Consider the following 16,489-nt stretch of genomic DNA (forward strand, 5'->3'; position numbering starts at 1 on the left):
TGAGCAGGAACAGCACCAGCACCTAGGGTGGGGGTGGGGGAAGGAGACAAACCTGTCATCATCTATGAGTCAGCCTTTCAGAAGTTATGATCTTGCATTATTGTACACGGAACTGCGATGTGTGTGAGCTCGTGGCCCTGCACACAGCACTGGCTCTCAGGTCGGTTTCCAGTTTGGGGTAGTGGTCAAGAGCAGCGGACTTTAATCTGGAGAACCGGGTTTGATTCCCAACTCCTCCACGCATAGCTGCTGGGTGACCTTGGATCCGTCACAGGTTCTCTCAGAGCTGTTCTCTCAGGACCAGTCCTCGAAAGAGCTCTCTCAGCTCCACCTACCTCACAGGGTGTCTGTTGTGGGGAGGGGAAGGGAAGAAGATTGTAAACCACTCTGAGACTCCGAGTGAAGGGCGGGGTATAAATGCCACCTCCTCCTCCTCCTCTCAGGTATTTTTAAGCCCCTCCCCCCACCACACCTTCAGGATCCAGAGATGGCAAACCTAGCTGCCACCATCAAGGTTTTTTACGTATACAAGGGAACACAACTGCAGTTTCTTCCCTTTGTGTGATTGGTGTCACAAGGCTCCCTGCTTACCCAAGCTCCCTGTCTGTACACAGCATGCCCTAATAGCCAAGAGTACCCAAATAGCATTCAAGCATACACAGCATGCCCAAACAGCCAAGAATACCCCAAACATGAGGAGACCCCCCCCCAACTTTAACATAATGCAAGGCAAGGAAGTCACAGGAGGACACAATGAAACACTGTCTTCAACCGTATTTGTTACGATTCTAACTCCCTCCTCTGTCACCATGCAGAGGATAAGCAATCTAACCCCCATCACAGCTTCTTCAAGCCAGCCTCCAGCAACTCACGAAAAACCCAACTGATTTTTCCCCCAACCAACACCAGGGCTGTGGGGAAATGGAACCTTCAGTGGCCACATGAACTACTCGTGCCAACGTGGCATGGCCCACACCAGTCAGATGTTTAACTATGGAGGAAGTTCTACAGAGAGGTTAGTAGATACCTGCAATTCTGTGCTTTCACTTTTGTTACACACTATTATTGCAAACTTTGGGGGGCAAAATCCGTGTCTCTGTATACTTCTACATCATTTGTAGTCACAGCAGGGTATTAGCCAACAGAAGACTAAAGAAGGCAGGATCACTGTATTTGATGGGCTGTCACACAGACAACAGAGTAGGCTGGTTCGCCCATGCTAGAGAGGGCAGGACTAGGACTAAAAGACAGACGTGACAAGGAAATATCTTCTGGCCAAGCATTAGGAGAAATGTCTTAGTGGTAACAGCTGTCCAGCAGCGAAGCAGACTGCTCCATGTGGTGATGGACTCTCCTTCACTGAAGGCATTAAAGGCTGAATGGCCATTGTTGGGGATGATGCAGTTGGCCATGCCAGCATTAAGCAGGGGCTGGACCAGATGACCACCAAGACCTCTTCCAACTCTAACACTGGGTGAATTTAGGCCTAGGCCAGGAGCTGAAAGAGAAGGGCGAGTAGTTCCGCTTGCCCACACTCCCTCTAAGCTGTGGAGTCTTGTGAGCAAAAATTCTACTTTGTGAGCTACTGGCATTAAAGTTGTGAGCAAGCCATTTGGCTGCTGCATAAATTAGTTTGCTCTGGAGCCATCCTTCCTGAGCCAAGACAAAAATGTATGAGCCGGGGACTAAAAAACGATGAGCTAGCTCACACTAACTCAGCTTAGAGGGAACACTGCATAGGAGTGTCAGGTTTCTCTTTGTGTCACGTGGCAAACTGCCTCTAATGTGAAAGAAAAGGTTTGTGATGAGATGCAGGAGTCTGCTGCTGAAGAGGAGAGGAGATAAACATACAGAGACAGGCTAGTGCCTAATCCCTGCATACGTTGATTGGGCCTAAGACTTCCAGCAGGGCGGCCGTGTTAGTCTACCGGAAGGAGCTGTCCAGAGTACTGACTGACAGAAGTGTTGCTTACTCCAGGGGACCAGTCAAAATACACATTTCAGCTTTTTTTCTACTAAGAGGAAATACAACTATAAAAGCACACGGAAAACAAGTAAGAGTGTCAGGCTGCAGGAGGGTTACAGGTAGGTAGCTGTGCTGGTTTGCAGGAGGAGAGCAAGATCCGAGTCCAGTAGCACCTTAAAGACCAACACGATTTCCATGGCATAAGCTTTCGAGAGTCAAAACTCCCTTTGTCAGATAAAGACGGGCTGGAAGAGGATTCCAGATCTGTAGGTTTATTCCTACAGATTCGTTTAGCATAGGAAAAGGAGTACGACAAAGGATGTATATTGTCGCCTTGCTTATTTAATATATATGCAGAGTACATCATGCGAAATGCTGGCCTGGATGAATCACAAGCGGGAATTAAGATTGCTGGGGGAAAGATCAACAACCTCAGATATGCTGACGATACCACTCTAATGGCAGAAAGTGAAAGGGATCTAAAGAGCCTCTTGCTCGGGGTAAAAGAGGAGAGCGCAAAAGTGGGCTTGAAGCTCAACATCAAAAAAACTAAGATCATGGCATCCGGCCCCATCACTCCTTGGCAAACAGAAGGGGAAGTCATGGAAGTAGTGACAGACTTCACGTTCCTGGGATCCCAGAGCACCGCAGACTGTGACAGCAGCCATGAAATTAAAAGACGCCTGCTCCTTGGGAGGAAAGCGATGGCGAACCTAAACAGCATGATAAAAAGTAGAGACATCACCCTGCCAACAAAAGTCCGCATGGTCAAAGCAATGGTATTCCCAGTAGTCATGTATGGCTGCGAGAGTTGGACTATAAAGAAGGCTGAGCGCCGAAGAATAGATTCTTTTGAACTATGGTGCTGGAGAAGACTCTTGAGAGTCCCTTGGACTGCAAGAAGATCAAATCAGTCAATCCTAAAAGAAATCAACCCTGACTGTTCCCTGGAAGGCCAGATAATGAAACTGAAGCTCAAATACTTTGGCCACCAAATAAGAAGGGAGCACTCACTGCAGAAGACCCTGATGCTGGGAAAGATTGGAGGTCAAAGAAGACGGGGACGGCAAAGGACGAGATGGTTAGACAGTGTCATAGATGCAACGAACATGAAATTGAGCAAACTTCAGAGGACGGCGGAAGACAGGAAGGCCTGGCGGGATCTGGTCCATGGGGTCGCGAAGAGTCGGACTCGACTGTGCGACTGAACAACAACAAAGGTTTATTCCACAGATCCTGCTGATCAGTACTCTGGACAGCTCCTTGGGATAAGGATCATACCTGCCTGTCAGCAGGGTGGGCAAGGGTACAACCTCCTGGGGTCAGAATGCTCACATGAACCGGTTTCTCATACTGTTTCCAGCCTTTTTAAGCCTGCTACCACAACTCCTCCATTCTGGAAATGGAAATGGCCCCCTTTTCATGCGAACAAAAATGCCCACGTTTCATACAAGCAAAAAATTGCCCGCATCAGCAGTACTCATTCTATTGCTCGCAGAGAGCCACGTCCACAATTACCCTCACCCAAAAGAGCCACATTTATTGATTTATTTTGTTGGACTTTTAGCCTCCGTGCAGCAGGCTCAGGGTGGGTTACGACATTCCAGAACATCCCAACTCTCCGGCAATGAGGCACGACAGCTCAGATGAGAATGAGCCTGCCATTAGTGCCCAGAGGAGAGCAAACTGTCCAGTGAGAAAGGGGAGTAAAACCATCCCCATAACCCCACAGTGGGCAGCATGCCCTTTTCCCGGGTGGCTGCCATGGTGGTGGGTTCTACTCTTTCTTCTCAGCCGCCAGCTTGCTCTCCTCCTGGGAGCTGCCTGGGATGAGAACATGGAGGCTGCAGAGAAGGGTGAAGGGGTTTGCTGGGGAAACACAGGATTTTCACCTTCCATCCCCAGCATGTGGCTCTCACCTCATGGAGGCTCACAACTTACCCACCCTCCAAGTCCTTCTAATGGTGGCTGTTTCAAGGTGCATGCTACCTGCCAGCCACAAGCCCACTTTCCTGGAACGTTAAGTGGGTGCCGCAGTTGAGAATGATGCTCACAAGAGCCACAGGGGGCATGCCAAAGAGCCACAAGTGAGGTCCTGAGCCAGTGAGTAGTTCTGTCTGCTCCACATGCATGCCTGTGCAGTGAATCGCGTGCATAAGTGCAGCTTTCAGTTCAAATTCACAAATTCGGACTTTGATATGAAACGACCCTCTCTCACAACTACCCTAGTTCAGTGTTCCCCTGGTGAGGTGCTTACTTTGAAGTATCTAAGTAAAATGGCAACTACAGCTGTGTAACAAACAACACTACAGAAATATATGTAATGATAGTATTAATGATAGATAAAGCAGTAAAGTCCATACATGTGAATAGATCCGATAAAGTATAGGTATAACAGAGAAGTCTTCAATTTACACTGCATGTAGCATAGGAAAGAAGCCTTAAGTCTTTAAGTCACATGTAGCATATAGCAACTAGCACTTGGAGAAATCAAACAATATAAGTTCAGCAGAGAAGTCTTCAACTGCAGGTATTATAAACTTTGTTTCGTTGAACTTCCTCAGTAATGGCAATGACTAATGTAATTTATACACAAAACTGATTGCATCAGCTTCTGAAGTCATTTGTAAAGACAGTGTTTCCAAAAGGTCTTTGCATTAATGGGCAACCAGTCCTATTCTTTAAGTGGCACTTGCTTCCATGGCCTTTTAGTCTGCTGGTTGAGAGGCAGAACCAGCTGACTAAAAATAGCCCTTTGACTTAGATTCGTTGCAATTTGACTTAGATTTCTGACTGTGTTTTCCACTATTCTGTATATACTTTGAAGTACCCCCTTGCAAGCCACACATCTTGCTTCAGATCAGCATCCTGAATAGATTTGCTTTATTTGCCACCACTGGAGAAATGTATTCTGTCACTATTCACCATTTCTGCATAGTTCATGCAGGCACTTTTAGGTAGGAGGAAGACCCAGGAGCTCTGCAGAATATTCAGACCCCACCCACAGAAATCTGTTTCAGCTTTTAGCAGGCACTGAACACCCGCTGTCAACCTTATCTTCACGACCATAAGAACTAGAGACGTGTTCCTTTTTTTAAAAAAACAACCCTGAGAGTCATAGGAAGCAGAACACTGAGACCAGTATCATATTCTAGGTTGTGTCTACACTACTATGGATTTTTTCTTTGGATTTTTGTATTTGTGTGTGTCGCGGGCAGTGGCTAGGAAGGTTCACGAATGGCTGCCACCACTCTGGTATGGGTCTCCTTGGGAGGACCCAGAGTAGCCACCCTACTCCTTTTTACAGGGCTTTTGCAATAGGTTTCCCCTTGTATGTGACCAAATGAGCTGTGAGGACCTAGGCAGAGTAACAAATAGTTGTATTAAGAGATTTAACAACAACTTTAGATCAAGAACAAGTAGGAAAAATGAGCAAAGTAAAGGCAGGTAAATCAGTAAAATAATAAATCCTAACACATCTATCTACACAATCCTAGCCTTCCTTAGGAACCTGTTCACAGTCTAACTCGCCCCTTGTGGGATGAGGGATCCCTCTGTCTGCATCAGCTTCACCAGCCCTGCTCCCTGAGAGAGAACACCCTCCCACTCTGGGTAAGGTTTTTTATCTCCTCTTCCCAGGCACCACCCTCTGTTCCCCTGACGGTGTAGTTTTTCCCTCCAAAATCTCAGGGTCCAGAGGGAACCTGGGAAATGCAGGCCCTGATGACTACTCCAATACAGGCTTCTCTGGAGCCACTAGGCCTCCCCTAGGCCACACCACTACAGGCCCAGGATTATAACCGTGTGGGTGCGGTCAGACGGCATGCTGAGAGCGGGTTAAACTGCTCCGGCCCCATGCGGGTTTTTTTTAACCTGGAGAATCGCCATCACTCTCACCTCCTTGTTCCAGATCACTGCGCAGCCACATCGTTCTCCGCCGTCCACACGCAGGAGCGTGCGTCACTGTTGTTTTTCTCTCTCTCTCAGTTTGGGCATGCGCACAGGCAGCCATCTGTAGAACTAAAACTTTTGTGCATGCGCAGAACAGCAATTTCCACTTCAACCCGACTGCTGTAACACTTTCCTTTAAAGTATAAAGGAACACTTCCCTTTAAATGTTTACCGCGAAAATGGCCTCCATGAGATCCCGAACTCGTCTAAATGCTAAAATTAGGCACCATTTAAACATTGTTTTTAATAACGCTGTCATGATCTGGGCTGTGCTACCAGAGGCCTACTAGGCCCAGAGCCTGGCTAGCAGTAGGTGAGGCTGGGCCTACAACTCCCAGAAACCCCTGGGAGGTTTTGGAGCCAAAATGGACCAATAGGAAAAGATGAGGGCTTGGAATAAAAGTTCTGGAGCAGCAGGAAGAGCTGTTCTTTCTTCCAGAGGGCAGAGCCAGAAAGAAGGCTGCTGCAGGGGAAAAACTCTCATCCTGAGGGAGGGGTGAGTAGTGTAAGGCCACTTGAGATAGTGAGCTAGGGACAGTATATGTTTAGGGCATATGTAAGGGCATTTGATTTCTTTTCTTTTCACCCACTTACTGTTATTGTTCTGCACCTTGTTGTTTGACCTCCTATAAAATAAACCTTTTCCTTGTTTTACTCTGCCTGGTCCTCACGCCTGTTATTCGGCTTAAAGGGAGGTCTGAAGGTCTTGGGAGGGTGCTCTGGGCCTTCTCAAGGGAACCTAAATCCAGAGTGGTGGCAACGTCAGGTGACACCCCACCTGAGCCATGACAAACGCGGTGGCGGACCTCCGCCTATGCGCACACTGCCAACGCTTTAAAAAAAACGGCAGGCAAAAAGCGGAAGCCTTGGGCAGCTTTCGAGCGGGGAGGGGATTTAAACAGGAAGTGGCCCGACACCGCAGGAGTGATCAGACGTCAGAAAAGTGTGGCTGGAACCGGAGAATCAGGAAAACACCACTTGGAGACCTGGTATCAAAATACTCTGGGTTAAAGCGGTTTTGAGCCGGAAAGCGACGGCTGGGGATGGGAGGCAGATGTTGACCGTGTGATCGCAGATAAAATCCGTTTCTGAGGCGGGCCAAAAGCGGATGAAACGGCCTGTCTGAATGCACCCAGTGTGTGTGTGTGTGTGTGTGTGTGTGTCTGCACCTGGAAGTCATGTTGACCTCTGGTGACTGTCCCCTACCGGGGACCTGGAGAATATTCAGAGAGGTGGCTGAATAAAGCCTACCCCTGTCCTCCCAATGTGGTATTCCAAGGAAGTCTCCTATCCAAGTATTAACCACAGTTGTCCCTGCTTAGCTTCTGAGATCTGACAAGATTGGGCTTGGCTGGGCTATCCAGGTCAGGGCTTCTACACTCTTATGGAACTGTTGCATAGACGCAGCTCCTAGCTAAGATCGAACAGTGCTAGTGCTTTTTCTCTTATTATTTTGTAGGAACAGCTACTATCATTTCTGCCAGGGAATGAGAGAATATGTATGCAGACAACCATTTGCCATAGTTAAGAAGTTCAGATATTTACTTAAAAGAACAATGTTGTGCCTTATTATCCACATACACTGGAGTAATGCACCAGTTCTTACCTCCACAACAATCACAGTCCCCACTACCATCGAATACAGGTCATACTGTGCCACTTGCTTGCTTAGTGAAGTGCTCAGAGTCTTGATCGCCTCCAAATATTGCTTAAGGACCTTTTTGCCAAGATTCATGAGAACTTCTGAGGTATTCCCCTCCAAGTAAAGCTTGATCCAGCTTCCGTGAGATTTCTCGGCCATCTTAAACTGCTCGAATCCACGATCTAGTGACAAGACACATTAATGCAGATCAGAAAGTTACCCGAGGGCAATATTGAAACAGGCAAGAAATAATACACACCGTGGTGAAAAACCACATTAACAAATTATTTACTACGCTGAAGACTAAACAAGTAACAGATGTTAAACATCTGCAAGGATTACAAAATGCGGTCAAACAGCAAACAGCCAAAATGTTAACAAAAATGTTTGCAGTAGTAGGAACAGGAATCTGGATGTAATCCTGTTTCAACAGTCTTCATTAGCCGAAGCTTAGCTCCTGATATACTGAAGGAAAATCCTGAGACGTAAGAAGGGAGCCCTATTTATGAAGATTTGATAACAGGCAAATTTAGCAAAAGCTACCGCTGACATACATATTAAGATGCATGTCTCTATTCCTTACCACACAGCTGCATGGAATTGTTAACATTTCTGCTATTTTTGTTAACCTTTTGGCTATTTTTGTTAACGTTCCGGCTATTTACTGTTTGGCCACAGTTTGTAATTCCAGTAGGTATTTAATATCTGTTACTTGTTCAGTTTTCAGTGTAGCAAATAATTGCAATAATTGCTAATGTGGCTTTTTATCATGGTGTCAAGATTTCCAGTTTGTATTTTGCACTGTGATGTCTTGTTTATCTCCTATTGCCTCATACAGAGCCAAGCCATTGATCCACATAGCTCAGTACGGTCTACGGTTATGGGTAGCACTTTCCCAGGGTCTCAGGCTAAGAAAGGTTCCCAACACCTGCTCAACAGATTTTTTTAACTGGAGATGCTGGGGATTGAAACTGGGACCTTCTGCATGCCAGGCCGAGGCTCTGCTACTGAGCTACGGCCCTTTCCTGTGAATGAAGCATTTCGACAGCTCCTTTGCAGGTTACAGGCCCGTTTCAAATTCTGGTCCGCAAGGGAACTATAATCAGCACCTGCCCAGATGTTAGTTCTGAATGACAGTCAATGAAAACAAGGGAAGGGAGGAGAAATTTCTTCCAGAGAGAGAAAAAGGAGACTGGGTCCCAGTTAGCAAAAGGAAGCCAATGGTGTATCCGCACCAGATGACAGGCTCCGCCCCAGGTGTTACCTTGGAATCCGGAAGGGTGGCATGTCTTTATTTCACTTGCATTTTGTTCTATTTCATTTGGTAATCTGTTTTGAGTTCCCCAGAGTGGGAGAAAAGCAGGGCAGAAATATCTAAATGTAGTCAGTCAATCTTTATTACAGCCCACAGGCCATTCAAAAGCAGAAAAATATTTAAACATACTTTCTTCCATTGTCCAGAAATGGGTTTTTAATGGCTTTTTCCCCCCATGTGAGAAAATTTGAGAGCTGGCATACCGTAAGCGGCACGGAGAATGAGCCACAAATGAGGGAGTCACCCCAGTTTGAATCTCATCACTGCCAATAAAAAGCAGCCGTGCCCATGCCACTCTCAGCCTCCATCCCTCCTTTGCCACAGGAGGATAACAATATTAATGTTTCATGCAGATTCTAAGGCGACATACGGGAATGCTACAGAAGTGCTGAATAGATGCCGAGCGTTATTTTTATTATGAGCTGGCTAACAGCACACTGATCAACTTACTTGCCTTTTTCATAGGCAGGCGTGTTCTCTTGAAGGAGTCTGCTAAGCTGGAACCCGTTCAAATGCAGGTACCGGAGCTGTTCCCTCATTGTCTTCTGCTGCACCACAGGCAGCAGGAGTTTCCCGACACTGTTCCTTGAAATTGGCAAGCCAAGACCTATTGCCAGGGTGACCGCTAAGTCTGTCTGCTGGACAAGCTCTGCTGGTTTTTGAGGACCTAAGAGAAGGGAAAGGGTGGTTAGGGCCTACCGATCGAACGTCCCCAGATACAGTCTGCTCTTCAAGAGGAGGAGAGAGCTCTGACGGAAACTGCTCTTTTTCAAGAACAGCTGTGCCAGAACTATGGCTTGCCCAAGGTCATCCAGCAGGTGCAAGTGGAGGAGTGGGGAATCAAACCCGGTTCTCCCAGATTAGAGTCACGCACTTAACCACTACACCAAACTGGCTCAAGTATCTGGTAAGTCTTCCTTTCCAAGATGACATTTTTCAAAGAAACAACTAAAACTCCTAACACATACTAACTGCTTCAGGAGGGAATGGCCTGCACGTGTTCACAAGGGAAATTATTTATTATAACGAGGGTGCATTGATCTTGCATTGAGCCAGGGGTCGGACTAGATGGCCTGTATGGCCCCTTCCAACTCTGTGATCCCATGATTCCCCACATAAACACTTCCTCAAAAAGACAACCCACCACCCCAATGTTTGATACCAGAAACTGTACTCTTCAACTGGCCCATGGCATCAGGGCTGGGTGGGGGCTGCTGCTGGAGAAACAGCCAGGTCAGAGCATCCCCCCCCCATCCCGTCCCCAAACTGTGCAACTCTTTGAATCCCCACCAGTATTTCTACCATCCTACTCTCTTCCTTTAGGTAGCTAAGAACTGAACCGGCTGAGATCTACATAGTCTGAACTGCATGTGGGGGGAGGGGGGAGAAGGTAGGAGGAAGGGAACCACATCACAAGTAGCAGTCCTCTTGTGGACATTTTTCTCCAGGCTTGTTGGCAGCCCTAAGTCTGCTGTCCTTCACGCAACATCAGTGCATTGTGAGCCCTGGACAGGGCTTTCTGCTATTGCACACAGAAAGAAGAAAATAAGAGATTGGATTTATACCCCGCCCTTCACTACCCGGAGGAGTCTCAGAGCGGCTTACAAACTCCTTTCCCTTCCCCTCCCCACAACAGACACCCCGTGAGCAATGCTCCCTCTAAGCTGGGGAGTCCTGCGAGCAAAAATTATACTTTGTGAGCTACTGGCATTAAAGCTGTGAGTGAGCGATTTGGCGGCTGCATAAATTAGTTTTCTCTGGAGCCATCCTTCCCGAGCTAAGGCAAAAATGCATGAGTAGCTCACAATCTCCTTTCCCTTCCCCTCCCCAAAACAGACACCCTGTGAGGTAGTGGGGAATCAAACCCAGTTCTTCCGGACTAGAGTACGCGCTCCTAACCACTACACCAAACTGGCTCTCAAGACACACGGCTGACACACACATTGCAGTAGGGGAGGGGAATCTTTGGAACACCTCTGCTGGCTGCATCAGACATAGGCTGAGCTCCTGTTCCCCTTCCTAGGACAGATAAATAGGCCTGGGCATAGCCCAGAGGCAGGAGCCAAAGGGCGGGACTGAAAGGGCTCTTGGACAGTGGCCCTGAATGAGTCAGGCCAGCAGTCCAGAATGTGGTGCATTATACTGGTTGGTTTTTCCCTGTTTGCTATTTAAAACTGTATGGTGGTGTGGGGTTGTTTTTTTTTGGGGGGGGGGGCGTTATTTTGTAAGCAGCTTTGGTTCCCCCACTGGACAAAAAACTGGAGTTAAGAAAATACTTGAAAGCTTTAACAGCTTTTTTTCTGGACGATCCATCAACTCAAGTCTCTCGTGCCAGTTTTAATTAAGAGGCTTAATCTCTTTATGGGGCTTATCGTACAGCCAGAGGAATTTCAGCCTTACCGTTTCTCCTGTCGAAAGCAGAGCTGATGAAAAGCAGGGGGGTGCGCACCTCGCCTTCTGAGGACCCGCCATGGCTCCCCGTTTCGGACATCCCGTGGTCACCGCACACAACGAGTAGGCGGGGCAAAGCCACCTCTCCCTCCTGCTGTTCAAGAGGAAGAATCGGAGGTCTTAGCAGGCAACGTTTACAGACTTCACAGTCATTTGGTTTCCTTGAAAGACACACAGATTAGGGCCAAAAAGCCCAGTCGGCTGTAGCCATGGTTTTCAGACTTGTGGTTTGTCAAAGCCGATTGCTTGACAAGGGCACAGAGCAGCACCACAGCCCAATTGTTTACAGAGAGCATACAGCAGACCGAATTTGGGTCAGCACAAGTTCCGTGTGGAAAAGGTGATGGAGGCATCAGTCAAAATGCCCCCAGAGCAAGCACAAATAATAAAAAAATATTTTATAGCATGGTTCAGGGCTCTTTTTGTAGCAGGAACTCCTTTGCATATTAGGCGACACACCCCTAATGTAGCCAATCCTCCAAGAGCTTACAGAGCTCTTCTTACAGGGGCTACTGTAAGCTCTTGGAGGACTGGCTACATTGCCTAATATGCAAAGGCGTTCCTGCTACAAAAAGAGCCCTGTATAGCCAGGAGAGCCGAAGATTGTCTGGCAACCTTAAGTTCTAACTCATTAGTGTCATGAACCACTAGGTGGCGAGCTAGACTTATTTTCGGGGCTGAGAGAGCTCTGAAAGAGCTGTGACTGACTCAAGGTCACCCAGCTGGCTTCGTGTGGAGGCATGCAGAATCCAACCTGGTTCTCCAGATCAGAGTCCATCGCTCTTAACTGCTACACCACACTGGCTCTCAGAGGAAGCACAGAACACATCTAACTTCAGATGCCAGGGACTGGGGGGAGGGGTGTCTTTCAGATAAACTCCAGCCATCAATCCTCCAGAAATTAAATACGGTTATTATGGAAGCAGTTCACTAATAGAGGGCTTGCGTGGCAGTGAGGATACTAAATATACCTTGAAGTATAACGTTCACTCACGAGGCAAGCCATTCAAACAGGGAAGCTGCTACAGCCGCCTGCCGAAAGCCCCTTTCCAACCCACTCATCCACCTCTTCGTTCCAGCAATAACCTGAAGCAGAGAGAAACTTGGAAGCAGCGAGAGGAAAGTGACAGCTATTTCCTTGAACCCTCTCCACTATAGCAGCACACAGGTACAGCCAAGGCTGGTGGGCACAGAACCGAGGACAAGAAGGGTTCCCGGAGAGTGCCTGCGGCAGAATCGACAGGGACTACGGTTAATCAGATTTGTTAACGGCACAGAGCCTTCCCCAGACTCCAGCATCAGGCAACGCTTTCAGTGTTATCCACAAGAAATGGAAGGCTGGGGCACGTTGGCTTAATCGAGCACTACGTTTCAGTCAGCTTAACTGCTAGGAAGCAAGAATAAAGAATACTGTTAAGCCTCTCCTCTGCGGTCATTCTGCACCAAATTCTCTCATTAAGCCTCTCCTCAGCAGTCACTCTGTGCCACATTCTCTTCTTTTATGTACTTACAGTAATAACTAAGCAATACATTAATTTTCTGTTCCAACTATTGTTGTTGTTGTTTTTCGCTGTCAAGCCGCTGCCGGCTTAGGCAACCCCGCAGGGATTTCATGGCAAAAGGCGTTCAGAGGTGATTCACCATTGCCTGTCTTTGCCTTGTAACCCTGGGCTTCCTTGGTGATCTCCCCATCCACACACTGACCGGGGCAGACCCTGCTTAGCTTCTGAGATCCGACAAGATCAGGCTAGCCTGGGATATCCCACCTAGGGGTGTGCATTCGGCAATAGCCGAACCAAAAAAATACCTTGTCAGTATCTTTCGGGTATCATATAAGCTAAATACAGATCAGAGATCTGTATTCGGCTACCGGTATAAGTGAACCCAAAAAAGCCGATATTATCTGGCTTTTTTCCCCAGGTCCGTTTTGCTATATCGAATACAAGGTCTCATAACCTAACAGCCTGAGCTGCCAGTCAGCTGTTGGGTTTAAATGCCTCTCCCCGAGATCGGGCACCTGGAGAAGAGCAGGCAGAGAACCCAGGCATGTTTCTATGCCTGCCCTTTGCTTCCCTAGCCAGCCCAGGCAGGTCGGCTGGGGAAGGGAAAGGCAGGTAGCTCACAGCTGACAGGGGGGGAGTGAAATTGACAAGAAAATCTGCAGGGGCTATGGGAGAGAAAGAAGGCATTTTAACATGCCTCCTTTCCCTCTGGTGGTGTATATCAGACCCGAATATATTCAGCAATACCGAATATTTCCCCAATCCAAACACTTTACCAGTATTGGACTGGGGAAATTCGGCATTTACCGATAGTTTTCGGGTCTGATTTACCCAAAGCCGAAAAATACCGGCTTTTTATTTTTTCCTACACCCTTAATCCCACCACGAGAGGACCAGATGCAGCACCCTCGACTGCTTAGCCTCGGCACATTACTGCTGCACCTCCTCCAGATGGCTCAATATCGCCCCCCCTTAGTGCGGTTGCCCAGCAGCACTGCTAGGAACACTAAAAAACAGAACTTCCAGCTGCTGTTTCCAGCGTCTTCATCCAGAGCTGCACTGCTAAGCTACCTGGGCAGTTTATACTTTGGATTCCTTAAGCGTGCATTTCTGGAACACGACAGCTGTATCCACTCAGTGGCTTTTTAGAAGTCATCATAACTATTGCTATTGTCAAAGATGCCGTTCTAATCGACTGAATCTCATTGTGATTGGTCAGGCAGAGTGCCTAATGACTTTGACTCCAGTTCAGTTGATTAAAAAAAAAGACCCTCAGAATACGAGATAGCTAAAATAGGTACGAAGCGGCATTAGAGGTTGCTAAGCGCCTCGAGTATTTCTCAAGGGTTCTGACAAAGAGGTAAAAATTGGCCTTGATGGCTTCCTAAGTGCCTAAAGTGCTAAAAAAAACCCTGAGCACAAAAAGCTACCTTGCTAGGAACCCAAATATACATGTCCGTTAAGTGCATTTTGCTCCTATCTTTCTCCCTTCTCCACCACCTACCATCAAAGTTTACAATGGAGGCTCCTCAGGGCTGTGGCCTTGTCCCGTTTTGCTAATGACACTAACAGCCACTTCACAAAATGACGTTTCCACCTAAGAACATCATGTGTGAATGCAATAAATGAGTACCATACAAGTTACCCAGCTGTGATTGGTCGTATTTCCGGTCAAGAGCACGAAAGGCAGAAGGGTCATCAGACTTGCTGCCCCACAACTTATCATTCTGTCCTCACCATCCCACACCTCAAAATACTATAGATCCTCTTCCTGGGTGCTGAGCTTAAGGAAAGACTGCATACTGTGACATTATGCTGTCTGGAGCTATTTGTACTGTATATGTCGGAAAGGTGAATAAAAGCATACACCTTTTGCAAATGTAAAGCCCCACTGCCGTCTTGTTTCCCTCTCTGCATAGTCTACAGATAGACTTTGAGCCTTTCCATGTGGGGCATGGGAAGAGGGTAAGGATGTGGGACCGGGGAAAGTAGGGGGCATATGTTGGGTCCGTGCCAGAGAGAGATGACCAAAGTGATGAAGTTAGACTGCTGCTGTGCAAACTAAGACTCTGTGCCTTGGGGAAAAAAAAAAAGACTCTGTGCCTTGGTGGGGTATTACCTAACAAGCTGGAAGTTAATTCTGGTTTCTTGTGATGTCTGAATACAGGAATCCTGGCTTATTACAAACTAGGACTTGCTAGCCAGAAACAAGCCCCGGTTAAGAACCCTAGGGAGGTCTACTCAGATATACGTCCAATGTATTGCAATGAGGTTTACACCCAGAAAACTGTCCTTAGAACTGCAGCCCTAACTCTGTAGCCTGCAACTAACCAGAGTTAGGGGGGTGGACAGCAATCGGATGTCCAAACAGACTGCCACTTATAAAACAGTTGTTCATTGTGACATCAGAATGTGTGAGATGATATGCATGTTAATGGCATTATGTCCATTGGTGGAAACTGCCATCAAGTTGCAGTCAACAACATCAGGTTTTCAAGGCAAGAGATGGTTTGCTATTGTCTGCCTCTACATAACAACCCCAGACATTTTTGGTGGTCTCCCATCCAAGTACTAACCAGGAATAAACCTGCTTAGCTTCCAAGATCTGATGAGATTGGGCTAGCCTGGGCCATTCTGGTCAGGGCATCATATATATTAATCCTATTTTAATGTATTTTCCAGAGCACTCAAAGGCATCAGCTAAACCTTCCAGAAACCCAAAAGCAAAGTCAACATACCTCCAAGTGAAAAGGTTTAAAAAAAATGTGGGCCCTCAAAGAACACCCTACCCTTCTTCTAACTGTTTAAAGACACCTGAATTTCACCTTGGAGAGGAGCGAAGTGTGGATCTTCTTGATGATGTTATCCATCTCGGACAGTTTTGGCCCCACTAAACGGCTGTTTGGTCCACTCAGGTGACCGATGTGGTCCAGCCCCAGGTAATGAAGAATGAGTAAATCCCAATCTTCTCTCTTCAGAACGTTATCTAAATGTCGGGTGACGTTATCATCAACCTTGGAGGGAGCAACAACAAAAAATGGCAAATTCCAGTGATGTTAGCCATCCACCCCACCGCACTTCTTATGCTTGGAGGTAGCATATTTGACTCTAACAGAAAAAGAGGGCCCATTTGCACACACAAATGGGTAGGGCCTTTTTTCTGGATTAGAACTGTGCATTTCCAGTTAAAAGGACCAGGTAGCAGGTGAAGTGAAAGACCTCTGAGTAGATAAGACTGACCTTGATACAACAATGGTCTTAGCATAAGGCAGCTTTGTGAGTTCATGTCCATATCCAAAACATTCAACATCTCACCTGTCATCCAATGTAACAGTCCAGAAAAAAGCTGTACACCTGATTCTGCTGATGGTAAGTCAAATTACTTAATTTGCCACATAAGAGCCTAACTGTAATTTTTTTAAGCTTTCAGACATTGAATTTGGTGGATCATCAGTTTTCCAGTGCCATTATACTGGGAACTGATGCCTATTTATTTCATTTATACCCGGCCTTCCCCAACACACAAAGGGGACCCAGCTTGGCTTACATCCTCCTCCTGTCTTCCATCAGATCTCCAAGGGCCAGTTCGAAGCCCTGTTTGGTAAAAGCCCTAGCTGGCCCTGCCCACTTTCTAAACCCACTTGGTGGGTGACAGGAAAGGT

The 16,489-nt window shown here is 47.1% G+C and overlaps 1 protein-coding gene across 1 annotated transcript in view; it reads right to left on the reverse strand.

The window, feature by feature from the left end:
• The window catches only part of PIGG (phosphatidylinositol glycan anchor biosynthesis class G), an 89,014-nt gene that overhangs the window by 51,668 nt on the left and 20,857 nt on the right, over positions 1–16,489 (reverse strand). Inside the window, 5 exon segments of the mRNA XM_015419327.1 lie at positions 1–22; positions 7,524–7,741; positions 9,329–9,541; positions 11,275–11,416; positions 15,653–15,841. The exon segment at positions 1–22 is cut by the window's left edge and continues 248 nt beyond it. Of these exon segments, the coding sequence (XP_015274813.1) occupies positions 1–22; positions 7,524–7,741; positions 9,329–9,541; positions 11,275–11,416; positions 15,653–15,841 (784 nt within the window).

The sequence above is a fragment of the Gekko japonicus genome, unplaced genomic scaffold (assembly GCF_001447785.1).
Source record: "Gekko japonicus isolate JY-2015 unplaced genomic scaffold, Gekko_japonicus_V1.1 scaffold257, whole genome shotgun sequence".
NCBI lineage: Eukaryota > Metazoa > Chordata > Lepidosauria > Squamata > Gekkonidae > Gekko > Gekko japonicus.